The sequence below is a fragment of the Hippopotamus amphibius genome, chromosome 1 (genome assembly GCF_030028045.1).
Source record: "Hippopotamus amphibius kiboko isolate mHipAmp2 chromosome 1, mHipAmp2.hap2, whole genome shotgun sequence".
Lineage (NCBI taxonomy): Eukaryota > Metazoa > Chordata > Mammalia > Artiodactyla > Hippopotamidae > Hippopotamus > Hippopotamus amphibius.
This window is the reverse complement of record NC_080186.1, coordinates 126,781,960-126,807,385: the sequence shown is the minus strand read 5'-3', so window position 1 is coordinate 126,807,385 and position 25,426 is coordinate 126,781,960. Positions and strand designations below refer to the sequence as shown.

The following is a 25,426-nucleotide window of genomic DNA, read 5'->3' as shown; positions in this document are numbered from 1 at the left end:
CCAAGAATCCCCATGAGGCTAGGACTATTTTTGTACTCATTTACCGATGAGAAAATTGAGACTCAGGGCAATGTAAGTGTCAGGATTGGACTTGAATCCTAGTATCAATTAACTTCAATCACAAAGTAGGACAACCTCTGTTTACAAGCAATTTTCATGTCTCATGAAAAGAGTTGCTATAAAAAAAAAATCCAGGCCATGAAAAACTATAGGGACAGAAATTAGGTCAGTGGTTGCCAAAGGCTGAGGGAATGGGAGGAATGAAGCACAAGGAGACTCATGGAGGAGATGTTAGGTGATGGAAATGTTCTGGGGTGATGGATATCCTCCAAGCACTTGTCAAAAACTACTGGACCACACATCATAAAGAGGAAACTTTAATGGACACAAATTGTAAAAAGTCAACCAGGATGTTGGAAAACCCCAGGATGGAATGCAGGCTGAGACAAATTAGCATAACTATATTAAAATTTACATGACATGACCTCACTGAAGGTAGTGGGGAAAAACATGTTGCTGACCTAAGTCGCTCTGCAAAATAGTGTTTCAACTGAGAACTGCAAGGCTGAAGATCAAAGGAGTTGTCCATGAATGCTATACTCTGGTAGGTGTAGTTGTTCCACACAGGGGTACAGGACAGCAATTTTGAAATTACTATACATATATATTGGGGTAGAACAAATGAGTAAATAAACTATGGGTAATGAGAGCCAGGTTTGGGGGACTTCCCTGGTGGTCCAGTGGTAAAGAATCTGCCTTCCAATGCAGGGGACCAGGGTTTTGATCTCTGGTCAAGGAATTAAGATCCCACATGCCACAGGGCAACCAAGCCCGCACACCACAGCTACAGAGCCTGCACGCCACAGCTACAGAGCCCACGCACCCTGGAGCCTGCACGCCACAACTAGAGAAGAGAAAACCCACGTGCCACAACTAGAGAGAAGCCCGCACACCACAAGGAAAGATCCTGCGTACCTCAGTGAAGATCCTGTATGCCGCAACTAAAACCTGACGCAGCCAAAAATAAATAAATAACAAATAAAATAAATATAAAAAAAAAAGAGAGCCAGGCTTCTCACTGTCCAAGGAAGAAGTTATAAATAAGCAACAGGGGAAGCTGGATTAGTCAGAGATATCTCTCTGAGGTCATGTTTATGTTATGCACACAGACAGATGCACACAGAAATAATTACAGTTTTGTGAATATCGAGGGGTGAATATACACATGTATCTACCCTAGCTGTCTGCAGAGAAGACCTACAGCCAGTGACACCCTAGTAGCAACAAGCACATTCAGCACCCAGACCTTGGTTTCTAAATACCATTCCCTAATAAAAAGAACCATGACTCCCTGGAGAAATGTCTGATTCTAGAGCCAGGGCAGGAAAAATACAAGATAAGCCTAGAGTATCTTGTAGTGCCAGAAAATAAGGAAGTGCTTTTCAAAAGGGGGCTGGGTACATCAAAGAAACAAAACCAAAGCAAATGAATTCAGAATGGCCAAAGCTGGAACAACTTAAGCAACAAAATAAATGATATAGTGTTGAATTATAATCCAAAGAATAAATTAAATATCCATGAGTCCATAATGACATAAATGATTGGACAAATAAATACACACACAAATAAATAAAGAGGGAAAAGAGACAAATCTTCCTTACAGATGAATTCCAAGTAATATAATGTAGATATTTCCCTCTCCAAGAGGTGGAGCTAAATTCCCCTCTCCTTGAGCATGGCCTGGACCTACTTCCAAAATGTAGAGTAGGGAAAGGAAAAGAGTAACTTTATAATGGAGAAATCCAGCTGATACCACTTTACTCAAGTGATGGAGGTTAAGGTCACCAGTGATGGGTCATGTTGACATTATAGACCACTGACATGATGTCATGACAGTGGCAATCCACCTGAGTGGTATTCCTCCCAAACACTAGTAACCCAGTCTATCCATGGGAAACATCAGACCAGCCTAAACTGAGCAACATTCTACACAATACCTGACAAATATGTCTTAAAATTGTCAAAGTCATAAAAAGCAAGAAAAGACTGAGGAGGAGACAGGACAACTAAATGCAATGTGGTCTCCTGGATGGGACTCTGGAATAGGAAAAGGACATTAGAAGAAAAACTGGTGAGAAGATCTAAATAAGGTCTGTAGTTCACATTAAAACATGGGTAGCAGAATTACAAAGTCACCACTGATTGATATAACTTTATTTTCTATATCAGATTATTCTTTTTAAAAAATTAAGGTGACGCTCACACAGCATAAAATTAACTATTTAAAAGTGAACAATTCAGTAGCCTTTAGGGGATTCACAGGGTTTGGCAACCACCCCTTTTATGTAGTTCCCTCTATCTAGTCCCAGCACATCACCATCACTCTGAAAGAAAATCCTGTACCCATCAGGCAGTAGCTTCCCTTCCTCTCTCCTCCCAGACATCAATCTGCCTTCTGTCTCTATGGATTGACCTATCTTGGATATTTCATATAAATAGAGTCACACAATATGTGATCTTTTGTGTCTGGTTTCTATCACTTAGCAAAATGTTTGTGAGAGTCATTCACTTTGTATCATGTGTCAGTACTTCATTCCTTTATATGGCTTAATAGTACTACACATGTGTACATACCACAATTTGTTTATCCATATATTCCTTGATGAACACATGGGCTGTTTCCCACTTCTGGCTACTGTGAATAGTGCTGCTATGAGCATTAAGTGTATGTGCATGTATTGTTTGAACATCTGTTTTCAGTTCTTTTGGGTATATATCTAGGAGTGGAATTGTTGGGTCACATGATAATTACACATTTAACATTTTGAAGACCCACCAAAACTTTCCACAGTGGCTGAACCATTTGACATTCCCACCAGCAGTGTATGAAGGTTCCAATTTCTCCCCACCCTCACCAACAGATCTTAATGGATGTGAAGTGGTATCTCATTATGGGTTTGACTTGCATTTCCCTAATGACTAGTGATGCTGAGTACCTTTTCATGTGCTTGTTGATCATTTATATATCTTGTTTGAAGAAATGTCTGTTCAAGCCCCTTATCCATTTTTAAAGTGGGTTGTTTGTCTATCTGTTGTTGAGCTGTAAGGGTTCTTTACATATTTGGATACCTCATCAGATATATGATTTGCAAATATTTTCTCATATAATAGATCCATTCTTGATCAGAATTCCAAGCACTGCTAACTGAGACACAATATGAGAGTGTGAAAGTCATCTTGAAAACTGGAGGTGATGGGAGTGGTCCATGGCTTCATGCTGGTCTTCACTTTAGTCTTTTTTTTTTTTTTTCACATTAGTCTTTATTGCAATCTTGCTAGATTTACTCATGAATTTGACCTGGTTCTTTCTAGTTAATAGTAATTATATTCATTTTCCATTGTTGCACAGCAAATTTCCACCAAATCAGTAGTTTAAAACAACACAAATTTACTGTCTTATAGTTTTCATGATCAGAAGTCTAGACACAGGTGAACTTGGTTCTCTGCTCAGGGTCTCGTGAGGCTAAAGTCAATGTGTCATCTGAGTGTTTCTAGAGCTCTGGGTCCTCTTTCAAGCCCATGTGGTTCCTCGTGGTCTGAGGTCCCCACTCTCTTGCTAACTGCTGGCAAGGGGCTGCTCACAGTTCCTTGCCATGTGGTCCTCTTCACACACCCTCTCATGCTTCAAGCAAGGGTCCAGTCTTTTTTAAGGACTCACCTAATTAAGTCAGGTCCACCAAGAATAAGCTTTTAACTTAACTCAAAGTTAACTGATTAGTAACTCAATCACAGATTAACTCAATCATATCATCATAATCACAGGTTCTGCCTACACACATGGGCAGGGAGTTATACAAAGTGTGTACACCAAGGGGTGGTGATCTTCAGGGCGATCTTAGAATCCTGCCTGCCAGAGTACAGTATCACAGTTAGTATTTTACTTCTGACAAATGTACCACAGTTATGTACATATGTACAGTATACGAGGGTGAGTCAAAAATTATCCACACTCTGGCTGTAGAATTTATTTCAATTAACTTTTAGAAAATACAAATACATCATTTTTTGACACAATCTCCTTGCTTTTCAATACACTTTGTCCATCTGTCAACAAGCTTTCGTATTCCCTCCTTAAAAAATGTTTTAGGCTGAGCTGGCAAGCCACAAATGTGTCGCTGTCCTCACTTCATTACAAGTGAATCTTCGTCCTCGTAGGGCTGCTTTCAGTGGACTAAACAGGTGAAAGTCCAATGGAGCAAGATCAGGACTATAGGGAGGATGCTTTACCACCTCAAAACAAAGTTTTTGCAGAATGTCGATAGTGTGGGCAGAAGTGTGCGGATGTGCATTGTCATGCAAGATCACAGTGCCCTTGGATAGCAGTCCTTTGTGTTTAATTTGAAGTTTAGGCTTCAACTCTTCAATAAGCATCTCTATCCATTCATACACACTTCACTACAAAACACTTTCTCCATATTGCACACAAAGTCTGCAATAAATAATGGCACCAGGTACACCCTCAGACCACAAAAAATGAATCGCTGCATGCTGCTCTTCTTTCATGCAAATCACAAGTGGGCATCCATTTTTGCTTGCACTGCAGTCACAAATGAACTGATGTAACACATTTACACCTGCAGAGCAGTGACTGGGGAGACAGCAGCCTTGAAGGGAAAGTGCTGATAAGACAGTGTGGCCAACAGAAGTTTCAATATACCCGGAGTGTGAATAATTTTTGACTCACCTTCATATGTTTCTATTCATCTAAAATTATTCCAAAATTTTTAAAAGACTATATCATGTATTTCAACTTCTAGGCAAGATGGAGTAGCAATGACTAGATTTACATACTACGCAGGTACAATATGTGTTTCCATAAATCAAAAGTTACTTCCCCAAATTTAAAAGGCAACATGGTTTTCTTCTTCTAGTATAGATGGAGTAGTAGTGACTAGATTTACTCTTCTGCCTAAAACAATATCAAAAACCCAAACAACAATAAAAATTCCACAAATAAGACATATGCAGCAATGGTTTTTTGTGTTTTTTTGTTTGTTTTTGTTTTTTGTCTGAAGCAATGGTTTTGAAGATATTGTAATCAAGCAAGGAAGGAGAGTGATCCTCAGAGACACAGAAAACAACTACTCTGGCTTCCTGCCTGGGGAGAGTTTCCCGGCTGTGGCACAGGGGGAGGAAATATAGGTGGAACCTGGCAGCTGGGAGTCCAGGGATGCCAAGGCAGTTAGAGTCTGCAAAGCAGAGGACCTGATAGGTGAGTGCTGCACACAGAGAACCACAGAGACCTTCAAGGGTCTTTGCTGGGTATTCAGCAGAGGGCTGATCAGCACACGTGTGTGAAGAAACAACCTGAGGCCAGGGAGTAGGTTAGAAGGAACAGCACCCAGCTCTCACTCGGAGCTGGGAAGCGTGCACCTGTTCAGACACTGAGCAGGGTACCAAGAAGGGTCCTGCCTCAGTGGTAGGGAATAATCAACGTTACACTAAATATAGCTTTGATTCCACCTGATGGATCTTAAAAACAAGACCCAAAAGGATCAAACTGTTTCCAATACTCATGATATAACAAAGCTCCTGAACACTGATAGAAATATAAAAATATCCAGCATCCAAGGAAGTAAAATTTATAATGTCTGGCATACAATCAGAAATTACCGGCAGGAAAAATAGGCCCCATAATGAGCAGAAAAATCAATTAATTGAAAATGACCCACAACTGCCACAGGTGTTAGAATTAGCACACGAAGACCTTAAAACAAGGATTATAACTGCAATAGTGCATGTTCAAAAAGTTAAGTAGAAAGATCAAAGATATTAAATGACCTAAACTAAAATTCTGGAGATGAAAGCTATCATGTCTGAGATGGAAAATAGGATAGAAAGGATTAATGGAAGATTAAACATTGCAGAGGAAAAGATTAGTAAATAGCAATAAAAACTACCCAAAATGAACACAGAGAGAAAGAATTATTTTAAAAAGAAAGTGTGTCAGTGAGCTTTGGGATTCAAATGGCCTAATGTGTGTGTAATTGCAGTCCCTGAAGGAGAGGAAAAAAAGAGTAGAACAGAAAAAATATTTGAAGAATGGCCAAGAACTTTTTCAAATTTCCATGAAAACTATAAACTCACAGATTCAAGAACCTGAAAGAAACATAAGCAAAATAAACATGAAGAAAACTACACCAAGGCATATCATAATTGAACTGCTTAAAACCAGGGATAAAAAGAATATCTTAAAAGCAGCCGAAGAAAAAAGACATGTTATGTGAACAATGAAACTCACACATACTGCTGGTGGGAATGTAAAATGATACAATGGTTTTGAACAATGGTTGGCAGTTTCTTAAAAAGTTAATCCAACATATATCAGACAATCAACCATTCTACTCCAAGGCATTTATGCCCAAGAGAAACCAAAGTATATTCCATACAAAGACATGAATGTTCATAGCTGTTTATTTGTAATAGCCTCAAACTGGAAATAACCCAAATATCCATTAACAAGTGAATGGATAAACAAATTGTGGTATATCTATATAATACTACTCAGTGATGAAAAAGAACAAGCTAACAATGTATGCAAAAGTATCAAAGAAACTCTCACTGAGTGAAGAAAACCAGGCTCACTTCCTTCCACAATAATGCATACTGTGTGATTCCATGCATATAAAAATCTTACCAAAAGGAAAACTAATCAATTGTGATAGAAGGCTGCAATACCTGGGTGGCAGATGAGAAAGAATGGAAGGGAGAGAATTCAAGGGGAAAAGAGGAAAGTTTTGAGGGTCATGGACATGTTCACTACCTTGACTGTGGAGATGATTTCACAGGTGTACACATATGTCAAAATGTAGCAAATTACACATTTCAAATACCGTGGTGTTCACTGTATGTCAAGTATAACCTAACAAAAGCCAAAGGACAAGGACACCTAGGTCCTGGCTCCCGCAGCTTTGACCAGCTAGTGGGACAGGCATCCTGGGCTCGGGAAGCATCAGTTCACCACCCAGAGCCTCAGCTTCCATCTCGGTGCCAGGTAAACATCCGACAGAGCCAGGTGAAGATAATCAGTGAGAACATCTAGCCCAACCCAGGCATTTGGCAGGAGCTCAGAAACTTTTCTCTGAGGAATGTGGGTTTAATCAGTGACTCCCACTGGCAGGCTGAGTGACTCTCTTTTCAACCACATCAGCAAACATTTCCTTAAGGGTCCCTATTTAGTCCCAAAATACATAAATGTGTTTTGAAAGGTTTGGTCTGCAAACAAAATGCAAGTCTTCAGTAATCATCAATTCATGTTTCCACTCATTATTTTTCTTTTTTAAAAAATATTATTAGTAGTCATTTTTATAAATTTATTTCTTTATTGGCTGTGTTGGGTGTGTTGCTGTGCAAGGGCCTTCTCTAGTTATGGTGAGGGGGGCTACTCTTCGTTGCGGTGCATGGGCTTCTCACTGCCGTGGCTCCTCTTGTTGTGGTGCTCGGGCTCTAGGCGTGGGGGGGCTTCAACAGTTGTGGCATGCAGGCTCAGTAGTTGCGGCGCATGGGCTTAGTTGCTCTGAGGCATGTGGGATCTTCTGCGCCAGGGCTCGAACCCATGTCCCCTGCAGTGACAGGTGGATTCTTAACCACTTCACCACCAGGGAAGACCCTCATTACTTTTCAAAGACTCATGCCATCACTTCCGATCAGAACCCGCCTTCCAAGTGTCATCACACTGGCCTGACAGAAAGAAATCCCACCCTGTGAGGAGAATGAACAGTTTGCATCATGGCTTCTTTTTTTGTTTTTAGCTGCACTGAGCAGCTTGTGGGACCTTAGTTCCCCAACCAGGGATTGAACCCAGACCCTCAGCATTGAGAGCGAGGAGTCCTAACCACTGGACCGCCAGGGAATTCCCTCCATCATGGCTCCTAACCTGTTAAGGAGAGCCCTCAGGCTGCTCCCATGTGTGGCCTCCAAGTTTTCTCCACATCACAGCCCAGCTGCCATGCCAGGCCTGCTTGAATCGCCACACTGGGCTCCACCTGTTCCTACTGACCCCTGCCCTCTTGATCCTGTCCACAGTGAACATCTGGAGTCTCCCTAACGTGTAAAGTCGGATTAGATGGTGGTATGGGCTGCATCGTGTCCCCCGCCAAAATTTGTGTGTTGTAGTCCTAACCCCCAGTCCTTCAGAATGTGACTATCTTTGTGATAGGGTTTTTAAAGAGGTAATTAAGTTAAAATAAGGTCACAGAGTGGGCCCTCATCCACTATACTCTTAGTAAGAGGAGATTCAGACACAGAAACACACAGAAGGAAGGCCACGTGAGGACACAGGAAGAAGATGGCCATCTGCAAGCCAAGGACAGAGGCCTCGGGAGGAACCAACCTGCTGACTGTGGGATCTCAGACTTCTAGCCTTTAGAATCATGAGAGAAGAAACGTCTGGTGCTTTGGTAGGGCAGCACAGCACACGGATACAGATGGGGCCCCTCATACACCCCTGCGCCCACCCCACACCTCTTCACATTCCCCACCATCCGCAGGTGAACTGAAGTGAGAGGAGGTAGTGAGGAGGCTCAGTGGACCTGAGGCCTTGACAGCTGGGCAGATGGAGACATTTTGACCTTATCAGCCCACAAGCAATGAGAGGCAGTGAGGGTTGATGGGGTGGGGGAAGGGAGACACAGTTGAGAATATGTAGGAAGATGAATAAGAATGCGCAGTGGCCAGACCTGCCTGGGGCATGGACTCATAGAGGCAGAGCTAACTGAACAAAAGCCCAGGAAGAGATCATCAGCAGAACCAGGACCAGCTGGGCTGAGTGATTCTATGGTGCTTCTTCCAGCTCAACTCATGCCTAAGGTGTGAGCTTCATCACAGGAGCTGAAAGGAGGAAGAGGACCTGTCCCCAGGAAGGACCTGGCACTTTTAGCAGTTCCAGCAGCCCCGTGGCTAGGATTAGCCAAGTAGGGAGTAGATGAGGAGGGAACTGCCGGCCCCTCACCGTCCAGGGCAGTCCTGGAAAGGGGCCTTACTCTACCCTCACAGAAAAGCAGTGAAGCAGACACCATCACCCTTTTCCCAGAGGAGGAAGCTGAAGCTTGGAAAAGCCAACTAATTTGCCTCAGGACACGGTGGCCAGTGTAGAGGCAGCTCTAGGCTCCCCCTCACACATACACACACTCTAATCCCATCACCATGTGAACTTATCCTTCATTTATCTGAACCACATGATGGGTCTGAAAACAAGATGCTACAGATGATAACAGCCCACACATCACACAAAAAGCCATCGTTAAATAAATGGACAGACCCTGATTTTTGCATGATGATCCTCCTTGGAGGCCCAAGTTAAGAAGATTTTATTTAAATTGTCCTCTGGAAACACCAGAATTCTAACTACTTTATGATTTGTTTCACAACATAAAGGTGGAAGCAAGTTCTGTTTTAAAAGTTCACATTACCCACTGGAAAGCACTTCCCCCACCCAAGATTTTGTGGTTACATCAGAAAAATAAAGATTTTCTCATTTACCAATACGAATCGCAGCAGATGTGTGTGGCCTCTACTTCATCAGTTTAATCGTGAGCATTTGGGGGTGTTTGTGCCACGCTGCATAATCACAAAAACAGACTCATTAATGAAAGCAAATTTATCGGGTGTTTGAGAGCCCTTTCACAAGGAAAAATCCATATAATAATTTTCGTAAATAATTAGATTTTTATTTTGGTCAAAACTGAAATTTTTTATTTAAATGGAAAATCTCATTCTGCTCAAATAAGAGACTGAAAAAAATGGGGCTATGAAGTTAATGCAGGCTTTGCTTTTCTTCAACAACCAAGTCACATTTCTCCATCATTGACTCAGAGACTTGTCATGTTTTTCGCTTCTGTATGGCCTTAATAGGATGGCAGAACCCCAGGGGTAAAAAGATCTTAAGATCATCCTTGTAACCACAGGACCTCCTGTCCAATTAGCAAACAGAGACCTTCCTTCTGGATTCCAAGAAAGCATTCCAACAAGAAGAACCATTTTCAGGATATGCATGATGCATTGAGCATTTCGGACATATCAACTTGTTTAATTCCCACAGAAACCCTATGAGGCAAGTACTATAATCCCCATTTAACAGATGAGCAAACTGAGGTTTGGAAAAACAGTCATTTACCTGAAGCTACACAGCTGGGAAATGGCAGAGCTGGGATGTGAACCCAGTTCTGCTTAAAGCTAAAGTCTTCCCTGCCACCCTACACATTGGACACCTGCAGAGGATGTCCACACTGGCAGAAAGCTGCCACTTCTCCAAGCTAAAGTATTGTTTCCGTGGGCGGCAGGGTGGGGGGTGGGCTGCTGTGAGGCTGCAGAAAGGGCTCAGAGCTAGGAGTCAGGTCACCCAGGCTCTGGTGCACACTGCCACCTGGGGTTGTTCACTGCCACGTCTGGGAGGGTGAAGCCCACCTCTCAGGGGTTGGGATGGGGCTATAAGAAACACCACAAGGACGAATATGTGAACCTTCTGTCCATGGTAGGCACCAGGAGTCCCCGGGAGTACACTGTAGCCTCTGGGAATACACTGACATGCCTTTCTTTAAAACTATATCTGCAGGGAATTCCCTGGTAGTCCAGTGGTTAGGATTCCGCACTTTCACTGCCGAGGGCCCAGGTTCAATCCCCGGCCAGGCAACTAAGATCCCACAAGCATGTAGTGAGGCAAAATAATACTAAATAAAATAAAATAAAATAAAATTTGGTAGGGCAGGCATAACAAGTTTTTTAAAAAATTATATCTGCAAACTTATTTTTTCTCCCAATGGTTGGCACTTAGTACTGAAATATGTTTCTGGACATGATGAAGGGATGTTTTCTAAGTGCCTGTGTCAACAACTAAAGATTAATCCTGATCCTACACATGGAGAAAATCAATCTGGGAAGAGCTGGAGGATGCGTGTGGCCTACGGAGAAGTTTACCAAACACAGTTACATTTGTTCACAGAATTAGAAGTCGCAGCACAGATCGAGTGCAGTGCCTGGCCCTAGGAAACACTGCTCAAGGAGGGTTTGGCACCAAACAAACAAATGAGCCTAATTCTGAGAGGAAATCTTCAGAGTTATTCCAAATCTTATTTTAAGACTTCTCATTTGCTTTTTGCTTATGCTTTCAACAAAAAACCCAACTGAAATAAAAGTTCAACCAAAAGACAGATTAAATCCACTTTTCCCATCGTAAAACTTGAAGCATGATTTCACAATGGTGCAATAGTTTTGGAATTCCACAGGAGGATGAACATGTATGTCATGGACAAACTTGGATGTTCCAAAATCAAGACAAAAAACAAAGCCCTAAAAATGATCCTCTTTAGGCAGTTATTCTTCATCATAAAAAATAACAGAAGTAAGAAACTTTCCTCACAAAATCATCAGCTGTACTTTGCCAACAAAGATGTGGAGGGCCCTAGATGCCCTGTTAACAGAGGGATGCAGATTCCACTGATGCAATCCTATGTGGTCATGAAACATGACCATAAAGACTCTGCAGCACCTGCAAAAATGTTTTTGATGAAAGGTTGAAACATACACAAGCAGGGTGTAAATGGTGTGCACGTTTAGGTACACATAAATCTGTCCATCCAGGTAAGGACTGGAAGGGATCATGAAAAAGGTTCAACAGTCCTTGTTTTAGGCTGGTGGGAGTATCAATAACATTAATCATGTTAAATTGACATCCATCTTGGTTATTTAAGTTTTAAAAAAGGAGGAAAGGGAAGGGTTGCCAAGCAGGTGTGCTCTTTCCCAACCTTGGTTCTAACATCCTAAAGGAGGCGGCCACAGCCCAGGAGCAGTAGGAGCCAGGGAGCTGCTGAGCAAAGAGAACAGGCTTTGCCAGAAATCTCTCTCCCACCAGCACCTAGCCATGTCTAGTGGGGGCAGGGGCAGAATTATGAAGGGAAAAGGCAGAAACATGCAGAAATCTGTGGTCAAGGAGAGGGCTCCCTGAAGGTGCAGGATTACATCAAAGCCCTGTGGGACCCTAACATTGAAGAACAGTGGGATCCAGTGCTCAGAACTCACCCTGGGCTGCAAAAGCTATTCCATCCAGCTCTCCCTCCTCTCCCTGAAACACCTCGGGCCCCTCCCCACAGGCTCTCAGCCCCACCTCCCCCAGGGAACTGATGCCCTGGACCAGCCTGGGCCACACAGCCAGCGGGTGAGGGGCTGCTATAGATGGAATGTTTGTGCCCCCTGCCCCCGTGCAATTCATGTGATGGTATTAGGAGATGGGGGCTTTGAGGTAGAGCCTCATGAATGGGATTAGTGTTCTTATAAAAGAGACCCCCTCACCCCTTCTGTCTGCCCTGAGAGGACACAGTGAGAAGACGGCCGTCTATGAACCAGACATCAAATCTGCTGGCGCCCAGGCGCCCTGATCTTGGACTTCCAGCCTCCACAACTGTGAGAAATAAATATCTGTTGTTTAAGCCACCCAGTCCCTAGCATTTTGTAACAGCAGCTTGAACAGACTAAAGACAGTGGCCTTCTGATTCCTTGTCCACAGTGCTTTCTCTTCAAACTCAGGCCCCTCAAGGCCACCATGACACATGGCACCAGGCAAAGCTGGGCAACCTCCTGGCCTCACTGGTCCAGGTCACGGGACTCAGGGCGCCCCAACACTCCTCAACCAGGCTGGAGAGGAACCTCCTTCCTCACGACTACACTCCTTGGGAAGTGGATGAAAGTGGAACCAGGCGGTCCACTGGTTAAACCTCACCTTCCAATGCAGGGGGTGCGAGTCTGATCCCTGGTTGGGGAGCTGAGATCCCACATGCCTCAAGGCCAAAAAACCAAAACATAAAACAGAAACAATATTGTAACAAATTCAATAAAGACTTAAAAAAAGAAAGACAGAAAGTGGGCTGAGGAAGGTGGGCCCAGGCAGCAGGTGGCCCTCACTGACCTCAGCTGGACATAAACTCATACAGAGGGTGGAGAGAACATGCCTGTCCTTATCAGTCCTCCTTCCAAGGCCTCCTGCTGACCTGAGGGGGCCCAGGCCTGGCCTACATGCTCCCTCTCAGTGACATTTCTCCCTTGTAAAACAAGGACAATAATCTCTGTCTTCCACAACTCATGATGCTGTTGTGGGGAAGTTTTAAGATTTTAAGTTATCCTATAATTTGTTAAGCTCGCATTTTGTGAGCGCATTCTATTCAGAGAGAAATACTGATTTTGATACTACCACAGATAAACCCAAATTTATCAGTATACATAAACACCTACAGGACAAATATCTACCAACCTACTGCCTATCCCATTAGACCACCAGCCAGATCAAAAATCAGCGTTAGGTCAAAAATCCTTTAGCTGGATTTCAAGTCACTGAGGAAGAATTTCTCCAGGATGTGGCTCCAGCTTATTGCTCAAGCCTCTCATCTACTTGGTTTCATTGGCCCCATGTCTTCTTCCCCTCCTAATAATAGCACTCCAAATTGTCCTTTGGGGACCATTCTCCACTCCTGGTCCTTTCAGTTCCAGTGGGGTACACAAAAGATGTGCACAGGTGCACAAATCCCTGACCCCCAAGATGAGATGCTGCCCGGCTCATGTCAGTGACGGGTGCATGTAATCCACATTGACCATTGGAGTGAGTCCGGGGGCTACTGGGAAAGAGAAACTCTAATGCTGAGGATACAGACCTGGGGCTGCTGGCAGCTGCCCTGCCATTTCATGGGAAGAGTGAGGGCATCCTTCACAAATATGAAGCCAACACAAAGAAACACAAAATTAAGGCACATCTAGCTGTGCCTGAGCAGACAATTCCCTGGACATTTCAGTGACTCAAGCCAATACCCTTTTTTTTTTTTTTTTTTAATTTTTTTTAAATTTTTATTTTTTATTTTTTATTTTTTTGGGGGTACACCAGGTTCAATCATCTGTTTTTATATACATATCCCCGTATTCCCTACCTTCCTTGACTCCACCCCCTCGAGTCCCCCCCACCCTCCCTGTCCCAGTCCTCTAAGGCATCTTCCATCCTCAAGTTGGACTCCCTTTATTATACAACAACTTCCCACTGACTATTTTACAGTTGGTAGTATATATATGTCTGTGCTACTCTCTCGCTTCATCTCAGTTTCCCCTTCACCCCCCGCCCCCTTCCCGTACCTCGAGTTCTCCAGTCCATTCTCTGTATCTGCATCCTTGTTCTTGTCACTGAGTTCATCAGTACCATTTTTAGATTCCGTATATGTGAGTTAGCATACAATATTTGTCCTTCTCTTTCTGACTTACTTCACTATGTATGACAGATTGTAGTTCTATCCACCTCATTACATATAGCTCCATCTCATCCCTTTTTATAGCTGAGTAATATTCCATTGTATATATATATGCCACATCTTCTGTATCCATTCATTTGTTGATGGGCATTTAGGTTGCTTCCATGTCCTGGCTATTGTAAATAGTGCTGCAATAAACATGATGGTACAAGTTTCTTTTGGGATTATGGTTTTCTTTGGGTATATGCCCAGGAGTGGGATTACTGGATCACATGGTAGTTCTATTTGTAGTTTTTTAAGGAACCTCCAAATTGTTTTCCATAGTGGCTGTACCAACTTACAGTCCCACCAACAGTGCAGGAGAGTTCCCTTTTCTCCACACCCTCTCCAACATTTGTGGTTTCCAGACTTTGTGATGATGGCCATTCTGATTGGTGTGAGGTGATACCTCATTGTGGCTTTGACTTGCATTTCTCTGATGATTAGTGATGTTGAGCATCTTTTCATGTGTTTGTTGGCCATCTGTATGTCTTCTTTGGAGAAATGTCTATTTAGGTCTTCTGCCCATTTGTGGATTGGGTTATTTGCTTTTTTGGTATGAAGCTTCATGAGCTGCTTGTCTATTTTGGAGGTTAATCCTTTGTCCGTTGTTTCATAGGCAATTATTTTTTCCCATTCTGAGGGTTGCCTTTTAGTCTTGTTTATGGTTTCTTTTGCTGTGCAAAAGCTTTTAAGTTTCATGAGGTCCCATTCATTTATTCTTGATTTTATTTCCATGATTCTAGGAGGTGGGTCAAAAAGGATCTTGCTTTGATGTATGTCATAGAGTGTTCTGCCTATGTTTTCCTCTAGGAGTTTTATCGTGTCTGGCCTTAAATGTAGGTCTTTAATCCATTTGGAGTTTATTTTTGTGGATGGTGTTAGGAAGTGTTCTAATTTCATTCTTTTACATGTTGCTGTCCAATTTTCCCAGCACCACTTATTGAAGAGGCTGTCTTTTTTCCATTGTATACTCGTGCCTCCTTTGTCAAAGATAAGGTGCCCATATGTGTTTGGGTTTACTTCTGAGTTCTCTATTCTATTCCATTGATCTTCCTTTCTATTTTTGTGCCAGTACCATACTGTCTTGCTCACTATGGCCTTGTAGTATAGTTTGAAGTCAGGAAGCCTGATTCCACCAACTCCATTTTTCCTTCTCAAGATTGCTTTGGCTATTCGGGGTCTTTTACATTTCCATACAAATCATAAGATTTCTTGCTCTAGTTCTGTGAAAAATGCCATTGGTGATTTGATTGGGATTGCATTGAATCTGTAAATTGCTTTGGGTAGTACAGACATTTTCACGATGTTGATTCTTCCAATCCAGGAACATGGTATGTCCCTCCATCTGTTTGTGTCTTCTTTGATTTCTTTCATCAATGTCTTAAAGTTTTCTGCATACAGATCATTTGCCTCCTTAGGCAGGTTTATTCCTAGGTATTTGATTCTTTTGGTTGCAATGGTAAATGGGAGAGTTCCCTTCATTTCTCTTTCTGCTCTTCCGTTGTTAGTGTATAGGAATGCAAGAGATTTCTGTGCATTAATGTTGTATCCTGCTGCTTTACTAAACTCATCAATTAGTGCTAGCAGTTTTCTGGTAGAGTCTTTAGGGTTTTCTATATATAATATCATGTCATCTGCAAAGAGTGACAATTTTACTTCTTCTTTTCCAATTTGGATTCCTTTGATTTCTTTTTCTTCTCTGATTGCTGTGGCTAAAACTTCCAAAACTATGTTGAATAATAGTGGTGAGAGTGGACACCCTTGTCTTGTTCCTGTTCTTAGAGGGAATTCTTCCAGTTTTTCCCCATTGAGAACAATATTGGCTTTTGGTTTTTCATATATGGCTTTTAGTATGTTGAGGTAATTTCCTTCTATGCCCATTTTCTGGGGAGCTTTTATCATAAATGGATGTTGAACTTTGTCAAAAGCTTTTTCTGCATCTATTGAAATGATCATATGGTTTTTATCCTTCAATTTGTTGATATGATGTATCACGTTGATTGATTTGCATATATTGAAGAATCCTTGCATCCCAGGGATAAACCCCACTTGATCATGGTGTATGATTTTTTGAATGTGCTGTTGGAGTCTGTTAGCTAGTATTTTGTTGAGGATTTTTGCATCTATATTCATCAGTGATATTGGTCTGTAGTTTTCTATTTTTTGGGACATTTTTGCCTGGTTTTGGTATCAGGGTGATGGTAGCCTCGTAGAATGAGTTTGGGAGTGCTCCACCTTCTGCAATATTTTGGAAGAGTTTGAGAAGGATAGGTGTTAACTCTTCTCGAAATGTTTGATAGAATTCGCCCGTGAACCCATCTGGCCCTGGGCTTTTGTGTGTTGGGAGATTTTTAATCACTGCCTCAATTTCCGTACTTGTGATTGGTCTGTTCATGGTTTCTATTTCTTCCTGGTTCAGTGTTGGAAGATTGTATTTTTCTAAGAATGTATCCATTTCTTCCAGGTGATCCAATTGATTGGCATAGAGTTGCTTGTAGTAGTCTCTCATGATGTTTTGTATTTCTGAGGTGTCCGTTGTTACTTCTCCTTTTTCATTTCTAATTCTGTTGATTTGCATCTTCTCCCTGTTTTTCTTGATGAGTCTGGCTAATGGTTTATCAATTTTGTTAATCTTCTCAAAGAACCAGCTTTTAGTTTTATTTATTTTTCTTATGGTTTCTTTCCTTTCTTTTTCCTTTATTTCTGCTCTGATCTTTATGATTTCTTTCCTTCTGCTCACTTTGGGGTTTCTTTGTTCTTCTTTCTCTAGTTGTTTGAGGTGTAAGGTTAGGTTGTTTATTCGATCATTTTCTTGTTTCTTAAGGTAGGACTGTATTGCTATAAACTTCCCTCTTAGAACTGCTTTTGCTGCATCCCATAGGTTTTGGGTTGTTGTGTTTTCATTGTCATTTGTTTCTAGATATTTTTTGATTTCCTCTTTGATTTCTTTAGTGATTCCTTGGTTGTTTAAGAGTGAATTGTTTAGCCTCCATGTGTTTGTATTTTTTGCAGTTTTTTTCCTGTAATTGATATCTAGTCTCATGGCGTTGTGGTCTGAGAAGATGCTTGATATGATTTCAATTTTCTTGAATTTGCTGAGGTTTGATTTGTGACCCAAGATGTGATCTATCCTGGAAAATGTTCTGTGTGCACTTGAGAAGAAAGTGTAGTCTGTTGTTTTTGGATGGAATGTCCTATAAATATCAATTAAGTCAAGATGGTCTAATGTGTCATTTAAAGCTTGTGTGTCTTTATTTATTTTCTGTTTGGATGATCTGTCCATTGATGTAAGTGGGGTGTTCAAGTCTCCCACTATTATTGTGTTACTGTCGATGTCCCCTTTTATAGCTGTTAGCATTTGCCTTATGTATTGAGGTGCTCCTATATTGGGGGCATAGATATTTACCATTGTGATATGTTCTTCTTGAATGGATCCCTTGATCATTATGTAGTGTCCTTCCTTGTCTCTTGTAATAGTCTTTACTTTCAAGTCTAATTTGTCTGATATGAGTATTGCTACTCCAGCTTTCTTTTGACTTCCATTTGCATGGAATATCTTTTTCCATCCCTTTCCTTTCAGTCTATATGTATCCCTTGGTCTGAAGTGGGTTTCTTGTAGGCAGCATATAGACGGGTCTTGTTTTTGTATCCATTCAGCCAGTCTGTGTCTTTTGGTTGGCGCATTTAATCCATTTACATTTAAAGTGATTATTGACATGTGTGTTCCAATTACCATTTTCTTAATTGTTTTGGGTTTGTATTTGTAGGTGTTTTCCTTTTCTTGTGTGTCCTACTTAGAGAAGTTCCTTTAGCACCTGTTGTAAGGCTGGTTTGGTGGTGCTGAATTCTCTGAACTTTTGCTTGTCTGGAAAGCTTTTGATTTCTCCCTCAAATCTGAATGAGATTCTTGCTGGGTAGAGTATTCTTGGCTGTAGGTTTCTGTCTTTCAGGACTTTCAGTATATCCTGCCATTCCCTTCTGGCCTGCAGAGTTTCTGTAGAAAGGTCAGCTGTTATCCTGATGGGTTTTCCCTTATATGTTGTTTGTTGCTTTTCTCTTGCTGCTTTTAATATTTTTTCTTTGTGTTTAATTGTCATTAGTTTGATTAATATGTGCCTTGGTGTATTTCTCCTTGGGTTTATTCTGTATGGGACTCTCTGTGCTTCTTGGACTTGGTGAATTATTTCCTTTCCCATGTTGGGGAAGTTTTCCACTATAACCTCTTCAAATATTTTCTCAGATCCTTTCTTATTTTCTTCTTCTTCTGGGATGCCGGCTATGTCGGGCTCCCCGCAGCCCTTTCTGGTGTCCGAGGCCGTCTGCTGGTGTTCAGCTGGTTCTCTGTGGGAATTACTGCGTCCTTCCATGCATTCCCAATGCATCTGTGGAGAGGGATGCACTCCACGTCTCTCTACTTCGCCGCCATCTTTTCTCTCCCCAATACCCTTTTTAATGAAGCCAGTTGGGCAGAGAGGGGTAGATGATACAGGGCCTGAGTAAGGGTCCTGTCACATTGCTATTTGAAAGTATAAGGATCCAAAGGCAACTAGAAAGGTGGGATCTGATGAGATGATGCTCAATGAAGGTAAAAGTGACACCCTACTCTGGGGACCATGATTCTAATTGTATGCACTCAGGAAGGGGATTTGGAGGCCACCGTGAAACATGGTTGTCGAAAAAGCCAAGGGGGCCTATGGCAGGGGTTGGGGTAAGGAGGGGACACAGAGCAGCCTGGGCACACCAGATGGGTATGGGCACCACACATGTTTTCAGGTGCACTGATCTCCTTGGTCCTCGGAGTGCCTGGGCCAGTTCCCTCCAGTCCAGGCAGCTTTACTGCAGCCGGATGTGCAGGTATCATCCTTTTTTGGTGTACGCCACGATGTAGGAAGAGTTGGAAGGCAGGACCCTAGAGTGCCATCCCCAGTGAGGAGGCCCAGCCAGTCACTTTGGGATCAGAACAGCATGTGCTTAAGGGCTAAAGACCACAAACTACAACGCATGGGATTGCGCCTGAGAGAACCCCAAACGTATCAATCTTGCCTTTGACAATGGCTAGAGTCAGGGCTGGTGACTAGGACCCTGAGGGAAACAGAAATTTTGCAACTGGAGAGTGTTCCCAAAGTGTGGAGCAGTGATGGGGGTACGGTTATGCAAACTGTGGCAGGACAATGGATAAATTCCCCTCCACCCACCCCTGCCCTGTCCTCCTCTAAGGTAACATTCTAGGGCACCCACCTGACACTGTTGGCTGCTCCCCAATAGCCATTCCTAGGCTCCTTTCCTCACAAAGCTGCAATTCTGTTCCACTGGCAACATGCCCAGACTCAGAGGATGAACCAAGCTTGGGCCAAAGCCTCTTGTGGCAACCACATCACCCTTGACACGAAGATGGTGACCACTGGCCCTGGTTCTGGCTGGCAGCTATAAGGAAAGTTCCCTGACTCAAATAAAAAAGAAAGTCTCTCAAGAAGATGACTTTTTCCTCCCCTCTTCCCTTCTACCTTGGCTATTCTTGTGTGAAGACACATGCTTGGAGCTGCAGCAGTCACTTTGTGACCATGAGGAAAGACCAAGAGAATGGCAGGCAATGACCTGGCACCCAGTCATGGCCAAGTCATTGAACTAACCCAGGATGTGTAGGCTGACTTCCAGGCTTCTCTGGTTATGCAAGATAATTCAATGACGGTATTGTTTAAGGAATCACACTTGGGGATTCTGGTACTCGCCATCAAAAGACTTACTGACCAACACTTCCCTCTACATTATCTTATGTGCTCATCACTACACAGGTAGTTGTGACCATCATATTAGGGAAAGGAAGCTGGTGCTCAGGAAGCTGAAGTGGTTAGAGGCCAAGACTAGCAAATGGTGGGACTGAAACCCCATTTATAATCTACCCCTCCCTGCCTGCTGGTATAAATTGATTCAGTTTACAGATCCCCCAACTTCAGGAATGATGCTGCAAATCTTCAAAGCCAATCTGTAAAAGTCCAATTCAGCAATTTTAAAATGTTTGTGAAAGGAATGCCCCGACAGTTGGCTCATTCTAAACATGCTGCTATTATTATAAAGCTCTCCTAAACTGTTGCATTAAAAAAAAAAAAGAGTGGAGAGATAAAGTGAGCACGGCAGGAAGTAACTGGGAGTAAGTTTTTTTGGTTTGGGAGCCAGGAAATGTCAAGGAAATAAATGTAGCTATGATTTATACTCCATCTCCAGTTGTGCTGTGGGATTCAAAAATTGGTATTTTATTAAAGCACACATCACAGCGCAGTCCTGACAAGTGACAAGCTGCCACAGAGGCCAAAAAAGCGACATTTGATTCTGGGTTTCATGGTAACTTAACCAATATATATAGTTGATGGTAGGGAAGGAAAGGGATTGATTTTACCCTGAGTCTCGGGTTTTTCTTGTTTTCAAACTGATTGGTCTAGACAATGGAAGACAAACAGCCAACAATAAATCCATTGTAAGCTGGAAATAGTTTCCTCTGAATACAACTAAATATTTCTTTAATCCTTGCATTAATATATTTACTGTATTTACTTGCATTAAAATATAGCAACTATTTTATTTACTTTAAAATTTAACCTTTTGTAATACTGTAACTATAGGTATAACTAATGGGGGAGGAACTTTAAAAGCATAATATCAGATGCTTGTTTTGCATTTATATTTTTGGATCACACTGAAGATACTATCGTTAATGATTCTTGCTCAAAAATATTGCTTTTATTTTCTGAAAACCATTTCTTTCATTTTGTACCATGGGAAGGGTCTTTAATAATCATGAGTTATCATGAATATTCCTTTTTTGTAGCTTCTGTATGTACATTATCAGGCACATCAGCCATTCCCAAAGAAGTTATTTCACAGTTCTGTTCCCAAGGGAACAAAGACAGAGGGTCCCGTATTAACAGTGGCTTCTGTTGGCTTATTTTTTATTTATTTTTTCTGACATTAAAATTGTGTATGGTTGGCAAGGATTTCTCTTCCCTGAAAACAAGCTTGTTGGTAAAAGGACAAACTGCAGGGAGGGCACCCTCACATACACAGTTACTTCAGCATGGGCTGAAAGGATGCTTCACTGAGAACAAATAAGATCTGAAAAACATGTTCAAGTACAAATGTACTTTCTTTAAGAGATTTTCAGTTCATTATTTGTCCTTCATATCGAATAGTTTTTTTAAAATTATCTTCACATCTATTTAAAGCCAATTACCAACTCCCACTGCGCACCTCCCACAGTCCTCTCATCTCAGCCAGGGACTCTCAGGGTCGCCAGCCAGGCTGTGTACATTTCCCATCCAGCGATATTTGTGAGATGAATGGCTAGAAGCAGGAACAGACTGGTGCCCTGGGAAAGAGATGCCTTTTCACAGGACACTCAAACAGCCAGAAGCTCAATCCCAACTGCATTTATAGTGCGGCATCTCAGATGCTCCAAGTAGAGACTTCTCAACACCAAACTTGGTTAGCTAGTAGCACAAAGTGTTGAGATGTGTCCTACATTAATGGTATAGCCTGCGGAATGACATAGCAAATTTCAAGTGGAAATCCCAGGATTTGAAATTTTCCCTTTTCTTTACTAATGAGGAGGGGGGGCGCGGGGAGTCAGGTATGGAGAGAGAGAGAGAGGGGAATACTCTGCCCAATATCTCCATGGAAGCAGGATGAAGCCACTGCAGTCTCTCCTGTGACCTGCGTAGTTCAGGACTTGAGAATCCACACTTCTCAGCAGTGGCCACTTTCCCAGGTCTCTCCTCCCTATCAGAATGGACACAATTTGCAAGTTCCTTGTAAAAGGTTTTACCAGGATTTCTGATTTACTCAATTAAAGCTTGCAGTTTATTTTTTTTACTAAGTAAGAGGGCTCCCTATTCAAAAGAACAGCCACAGTTACAGCACTAACAGGTAGAAATTTTACTGGCCCTCCATAAATCAATTCAAGACCCTAGTCTCTCAGGATTTGCCAAAAGATAATGGGCTGCAATTATGAAACCATCACCAGGAGTTGCCAGCGGGGCTCCAGAGAGATTTCTGAAGTCTGCAGGCACCTTCAAGAGGAACATAGGAAATCATCTCACAAAGCAGCTATTTTGCCCAAAATCAAGCTAGAAGAGATGTAATAGTGGCTTGAAGTGACTAAGAAATAGGTGTGGTGAACAAGAAGGCATGGTACAGTCTTCTCCCAGTCTCCGTAAGGAATCTGAATTAACTCAAAATGGATACATGGCTACATCAATAAAGACCACAGCCAGGCACAGTTCAGGGGAATCCGTAGTAATAGGCCTGCCCACCCTCTCCTCTACCTTGAAACCTGTGCTGCTTTTCATAGGACAGTTGAGGATGCCCCTTTGGGGGATATGCTTGGGATCTTGGGGTAGCTGCCTTTCCTAGGAAGAAGAGGATGGCTCAGGTGAGGGAAGCTAGCACAGCCAGGTGTGCTGTGGCCAGTCTATCACCACCATTCTATGGGGAGGTGCCCTGCTGCACAAAAGTGGAGGTTTTGATCAACATGATGGGTGAGAGTGCTTTGAAGACACGTAGCAGCAACCTTAACAGAAGTGTCACAAAGTCTTATATGATGCTTCCAGCAATGAAACTCAGGATCTGCTGTGTCCACGGTGCCCAGGTGGCATCGCCCACGTGGCGTTGTCGGCTGAAATCAGAATCTGGATTTTTTGGCCTCGACTGTTTTTTCTTCCCTTTGCCCTGCCAAGCTGATGGTGGCAACCCCCCCCCCCCCGCCCCCCCGGCCAGGTCTCGGTTGCCCTGGGAGGGCTGAGCCCAAGCAGCCCCAGGCACAGCACAGCACCTCCAAGATAGAGCTGCTCCTGAACACTTTCCTGAGGGGCTAAGGGCGGACAGAGCAGGCTGGATTGACCATGTCCCTCCAAGGGCCCTAGCCCGGGTCTGACTGAGGCTTCCCGCCACCAGGAAACCTCTGATCTGCTAAGGGCCCCACACCTCTGCAGGTATATCAGCGTTGGGAACAGTAGTTGCTACCACTGACAACAGTTACTAGACACTTCTAGCAAGAGCTTCTCCGTTATCCGTGCACAGGTAAGAAGGCGGGCGCTTAACGCAGACGGGGAGCCACCGATGCGAGCGCACACACCCGTGGAGACTCGGCTCCAGATCTGTTATTTCAGAGTCCGCAGTCTTTCCTTTTCCTTCTCCTGCTCGTCCCCTACACAGCCCTTCGAGCTTGTTCTTCCCGCAGGCCGACCCTGGGGCTTGAGCGGGAACAGCAGGACCCCCGGCAGCCGGCACCGCAGCCTGCCCCTCCCCACCGTCATCCCGCGCAGGCTGCCCGGCCGGGCTCGCGCGCTCACGGCCGGCGGGCGACCACTACTCAGCGCCGCGGCTCCCGGCGCACGGACACTCCAGCCCCGCGCGCCGCGCCTTACCTCGCGCAGCAGGCGCTCCAGTTGCGGCTCGGCCCAGGCGGCCAGGGTGTCCGGCGACCCCGCGCGCCACAGCAGTTCCCGCTCCTCCTCGAGCGCCGCCACCCGGCCCTGCAGCGCGGCCGCCTGCACGCCCAGCAGCAGGCAGGCGACGGCCGAGCCCGCGGAGAGCAGCAGGCACAGCGCGCTCACCGCCCAGGCCCCGGCTGCCGTCGCGGGGAGCCCCGCGCCGCCCGCGCCCCCAGCGCCGCTCTTCCGCGCGTGGCCGCCGGCACCCGGGCCTGGACTCATGGCGGGCTTGTCGCGCGTGGACTCTCGGAGGGGGCGGTGCACAGAACCGGGGTCGCTGGCTGAGCGTGCCGGAGCGCGCGGGGGAGCCCGAGGCACGAGGTCCGCCCGGCGCGGGTCTTGGCCTCCGGGCAGCAGCGGACCGCGGAGCACGCCCCCTTCCCCGCCGCCAGCTCCTCCACTGCGGCCACTTTGGGCAGTTTCCTCTATGCAAATAGACCCTGCCAGAAAAGGAGCAGGGACCCACCCAGGGGAGGAGCGGCCCGGCCGGCCCCGCGCGGCGAGGGGGCGGGGGCGCGAAGGGCGCGGGCTCTTCGGAGCCTCCCCCGCGCGCCAGCGCTCACCTCTGCCCTCACCTGCTCTGGACACCTGGCTGCACTCGCTCCCGCGCCTGCACCTCTGCGACTCCCCAGCCCGAATTCCCACTGCGATCCCAAGAGGTCTGCGGTGCACCCGGAGACTCAGAGCGCCTTCTGCAGCTCACCCCGGGCTGCAGCATCCTTCATTTTCTGGGAAAATTCCCCTCAACTTGTGAATTAACCTTTCTGACACTTTTTTTTTTTTTTTTGAGTTCAAAACTTCAAACCCCGCGGAAAACAGTGAATCCTTTCTACATGGTGCCCTAGCGCCGCTCAGTGGCGGAAAGCGACCTCCTGCGCGTTCACACAGACGCCGTTAGGGTCCGGGATTGCGCCTAGCGGAAGGATGCTTCTTAGAATCTCTAATACTCACAGGTGGTGCTGGAAACCTTGTTCCTGACCTAGAGAACGCTTTCATCTGAGAAGATGGAGACTTTAACAAATGCAAAAGATAGGGAAAAAGAACTCTAACTTTTGATGAGCTGATGGCTTAATTCTGTAGTGAAAACACAACTTGGCCCCAAATAATCATCTAGTACGCATCACGTTTAACCTATACTGAGATTCTAATGCAAATGTACACCACAGGGTTAAAGCTGGAAAGCCTGAATGAGAATCAAGGGGCATGAACAGTCTTTTTCAAGAAACGGGGGCAAGGCTGGAAGTCGGGCACATTCTCTGCTGGCTCAGATTCCTACCAGGCATATTTTATCCTAACATGGGTCCCATTTAACTCTCCCACTAACTTCACTAATACTCAGGTAAAAACAACAGACTAGCCTGGATCTTTGTAATTTGGGCAAACCCACAGCCGTGTTTTGAAAAAAAAGAGACCTGTTATATTTTCCCACTCACTCTCTGGGTATCTTTGGATTTCTTAGCATCTCTGACAGATTACTTATCTCTTAAAACTGCTGAGGACCTTCAGCTGACATGTTCCTCCTCACTCCCTTAATGTGGAGGGGAAAATTGCCTCTGAGATTGGAATACAACAGAAATGGTTGGCATATCACCTCTGCAACTTTGTAGCTGTGACCGTAGGTAA

General features: G+C 44.1%; 1 protein-coding gene across 1 annotated transcript in view; it reads right to left on the bottom strand.

Annotated features, from left to right (window-relative positions):
- COL23A1 (collagen type XXIII alpha 1 chain) overlaps positions 1–24,192 on the bottom strand; it is a 323,197-nt gene extending 299,005 nt beyond the window's left edge. Inside the window, exon 1 of the mRNA XM_057727622.1 lies at positions 23,738–24,192. Coding sequence (XP_057583605.1) covers positions 23,738–24,025 — 288 coding nt within the window. The 5' untranslated portion in view covers positions 24,026–24,192. The remainder of the gene's footprint in view (positions 1–23,737) is intronic.
- Between the last annotated feature and the right edge of the window lie 1,234 nt (positions 24,193–25,426).